The sequence below is a fragment of the Berghia stephanieae genome, chromosome 12, assembly GCF_034508935.2.
Source record: "Berghia stephanieae isolate SIO BIC M18660-M18661 chromosome 12, UCSD_Bste_1.3, whole genome shotgun sequence".
In the NCBI taxonomy this organism is placed as follows: domain Eukaryota; kingdom Metazoa; phylum Mollusca; class Gastropoda; order Nudibranchia; family Aeolidiidae; genus Berghia; species Berghia stephanieae.
The window spans coordinates 35598265-35601710 of NC_088371.1; the positions used below are offsets into that span (position 1 = coordinate 35598265).

Here is a 3446-nt window from a genome sequence, read left to right on the forward strand (position 1 = left end):
AGAACTTCAACAAGGTCACACACAAGGAGGGACGTCAAGGCAACCGTCATAGCATTTGTATTGAATGTGTTATATGCCAGTTTCATTCATTGTTATTATCAACATTATCATTCATGCTCAAATAATTGGATAGATAAATAGATAGGTGCATAGATAGGTAGGGAGATAGATAGTTAGATGATAAGGAAAATAATTAATATAGATTGATAGATCGATATTTATATAAATATATATATATAGATAGATAGATAGATAGATAGATAGATAGATAGATAAGGAAATAGATGGATATATGCATATACTATAAATATATTACGCCTTAAAGCAGAATTATGTTGGGATGAGTAAAATGCTGAAAATTAAATTAATAGTTTCATTCAATTTTGACATCGTGTTTGTATAGGGGTGTTTGCATGTCGCTCCAGTTTTCGGGTTCGCCAGTTACACCTGTCCAGGCTATTTGAGCCTTTCGGCCGAGCGTCTCCGTCTTCGTCCTGCTTTTTTGCTTTGATGTGCTTCCTCTGCCTTTGGTTAACCAAGTCCTTCTTCTCACAAGGCAGTGGGCACTAGGGATCTTTTCTGTCTGGGCTATTTGAGCCTTTCGGCCGAGCGGCTCCATCTGCGTCCTGCTTTTCTGTTAGGATCTGCTTCCTTAGCCTTTGGTTAACCAAGACCTTCTTCTCACAAGGCAGTGGGGCACTAGGGGTCTTTTCTTTCAGGGTTTCCATCCCTTAGACGATTGTATTCCAATACTAACAAACTCCCGTCTGCCTGAGTTTGAAATCACGTCTTTCTCCTAGATTGACTTCCTTCCAAGGTTCGTGAGTTCAATCTACTCGGGATTTAATAGTAAAAACTGTGAAGCTTGGTTTTAGTCATAGAACAATGTTTGTTATGATATCTGAATGGGCATTAACTCACTCAATCCTAGAGACTTTTGCTACTTTTCAAAATTGGAAAAAAAAATGTATTAAAAATGAGCATGTACAGAGATAGTTTTATTCAACTATCATTAACATACAAAAACTAAAAACATTAACTTTGATACTACGCCTATGATTTGTCTCAGAAAAATGTAATTAAAAGGCATGGGGTAAAAGTAACCCCGGGTAAACTACGGATATAGTCGGTTTTAGGGTTGAGTGAGTTAAACCAAGCTAGTATATTTCTGATGTCTTTAACTCTCAATTCACTTTTTACACACCTAATCATCCTGACATGATACTGCTTTGTAGCGGTTGGACACATTTTTAATTTGCCAATACTATGCTTCAAGTACGTGACCCAAAGTGACCCACGAAGACCCACAGAGACCCATGATGGCCCACTGAGATCTACTGTGACCCACAGTGATCCATGATGACCTACAGAGACCCACTGTGACCCAAAGAGACCCACTGTGACCCAAAGAGACCCAGGGGCAATTTGCGTCTTGTCTAAATAATAAAAATGTAAAAAGTGGTCTTAGCTTTGCATTCATGCGTTTTTCAACCAGGTAGAAAGAACCCGTTTGTGCCGTATATTTAACAAGATGGAGATATTGGTCGACAAAGTGCCATTTTACAAGCTGAGAAAATTTGTTGTGTACATCAGTCTGCCTATGGCCAAGAGCATATGAAGCGAGTGCTCTATCAATTGTGCTTTTGCCTCCCCTCCCCCCTTTATAAAATTGTGAGACATGCATGTCGTATCTCTTTTACTATTGATGTTTTGCGTTTAGCTAAAAAAGATGCAAGCCGGATATAACGTACCAACACACAAAACTATGTGTAACCATAAACATTTATAGTATCATTTATACAATTTAGTGAGAACTACCCATAAAAATGGGCTGACTGAAAACAATAACTAAGAGATGAGTGACGTCAATTTTGTTCCTTCTATTTTCGCATGGAAACTCACCCAACCCGATTAAGTATCGTTTTCAGGCGGTGGATCCGAATTTTGACATTAAAAAAAATCCACATCATTCTGTTTTTTTCTTTTTTTTTTTTTTTCTTTTTTCACGATTGTTATTTTAAATTAATTACTTTCTTTCTTTATTTTTTCCTTCTAAATATTTCTTTTTCCATTTCTATTTTATAGGTCATTGGGGGGGGGGGGGGGGGTTTGATTGAGTTTCTGCTCGGTGAACAAAAAATATTGTGTAACCCACCACCTCAAAACAGTAATATGTCATGAATGACAGCTTAGACTGCAAAAATTGAATTCACAGTAAAATCATCTGTGCCAACATTTTGAAAAAAGTTTATTTTAAAAAAAATATTTTTTAAGAAATTGGACTTTATATAGTGCAATATCCACTAAATGTGCTCAAAGTGCTTTACAAGGTGTCCCTAGTCAACAGCAACATTTAACATGTAGGATGGCACATAGAAAAAATAATTTCAATTCTTCAGCGGATAACAAATAAAATGGTCATATATTCAATCATTTGACATTTAAATTCATTTTTTTTTGTCATTTGGTTCTTCTGACATAATACTGGATGGAGATGGTGGGTAACAAAATGTGTGTGTAGAGGATATCCGTGTTGTATACAAAGTTTGTATGTGTAGAGTTTACCTGTGTTATATACACAATGTGTGTGTAGAGTTGTCCTGTGTTTTTATATACAATGTGTGTAGAGTTTACCCGTGTTGTATATACAATGTGTGTGTAGAGTTTCCCTGTGTTTTTATATACAATGTGTGTAGAGTTTACCCGTGTTGTATACACAATGTGTGTGTAGAGTTTTCATGTGTTTTTATATACAATGTGTGTAGAGTTTACCCGTGTTGTATACACAATGTCTGTAGAGTTTACTGGTGTTGTATAAAAAGTGGTTGTGTGTAAAGTTTACCTACCTGTGTTTTTATATGCAATGTGTGTATTTAGAGTTTACCTATGTTGTTGTTATCTTAATTAAAGTTTGTTTGAAGAGAATCAGATCAGTTTTGGATGTTTACAACTTGCCAGAGTTGTCCAGATAGGTTTGTTGGACACAAAATACTCAATAGGATTCAATAGTCGTACCGTCACTTCCTTCCTAATGACGTATGGTAACTTAGTAACACTGGCTCTAAACTATCGGAACAATGGCGGACGCCGTATGAAATATTTCTCCGGCGAGCTTAAAAGCGTATCCAGAGTGAAAAAACCCCATCAATTTGATCATGTTTTGACTTTTACACATTCTGATCACAAGGCATATGAAAAGGGAATGAAAAGTTCTCGCCAGCATGAAGAATAAAAAGTAAAGATTTTCTTTGTTTAGAACCAAGATGGCTGCCGTTGCCGGGCGCGTGACATCAGACTACTGAATCCAATTGCCAATCCATGCTAAATAAATAAATAAATATGAAATGAATTTTTAATAATCGCATATTAAATTAATCATTGTATTTTTCATTTTGCTCAAGAAGGCACTTCATAATGCTTCGTTATACCCTCGAGCAGGACATTGA

The 3446-nt window shown here is 36.2% G+C and overlaps 1 protein-coding gene across 13 annotated transcripts in view; it reads left to right on the plus strand.

The window, feature by feature from the left end:
• LOC144957528 (stAR-related lipid transfer protein 3-like) overlaps positions 1-2928 on the plus strand; it is an 86300-nt gene extending 83372 nt beyond the window's left edge. For all 13 annotated transcript variants that reach the window (XM_078888867.1, XM_078888868.1, XM_078888866.1 and 10 more), the window contains one exon: positions 1-2928. This exon is cut by the window's left edge and continues 83 nt beyond it. In XM_078888867.1, the coding sequence (XP_078744993.1) occupies positions 1-52 (52 nt within the window). In that variant the 3' untranslated portion in view covers positions 53-2928.
• Positions 2929-3446: the final 518 nt, after the last annotated feature.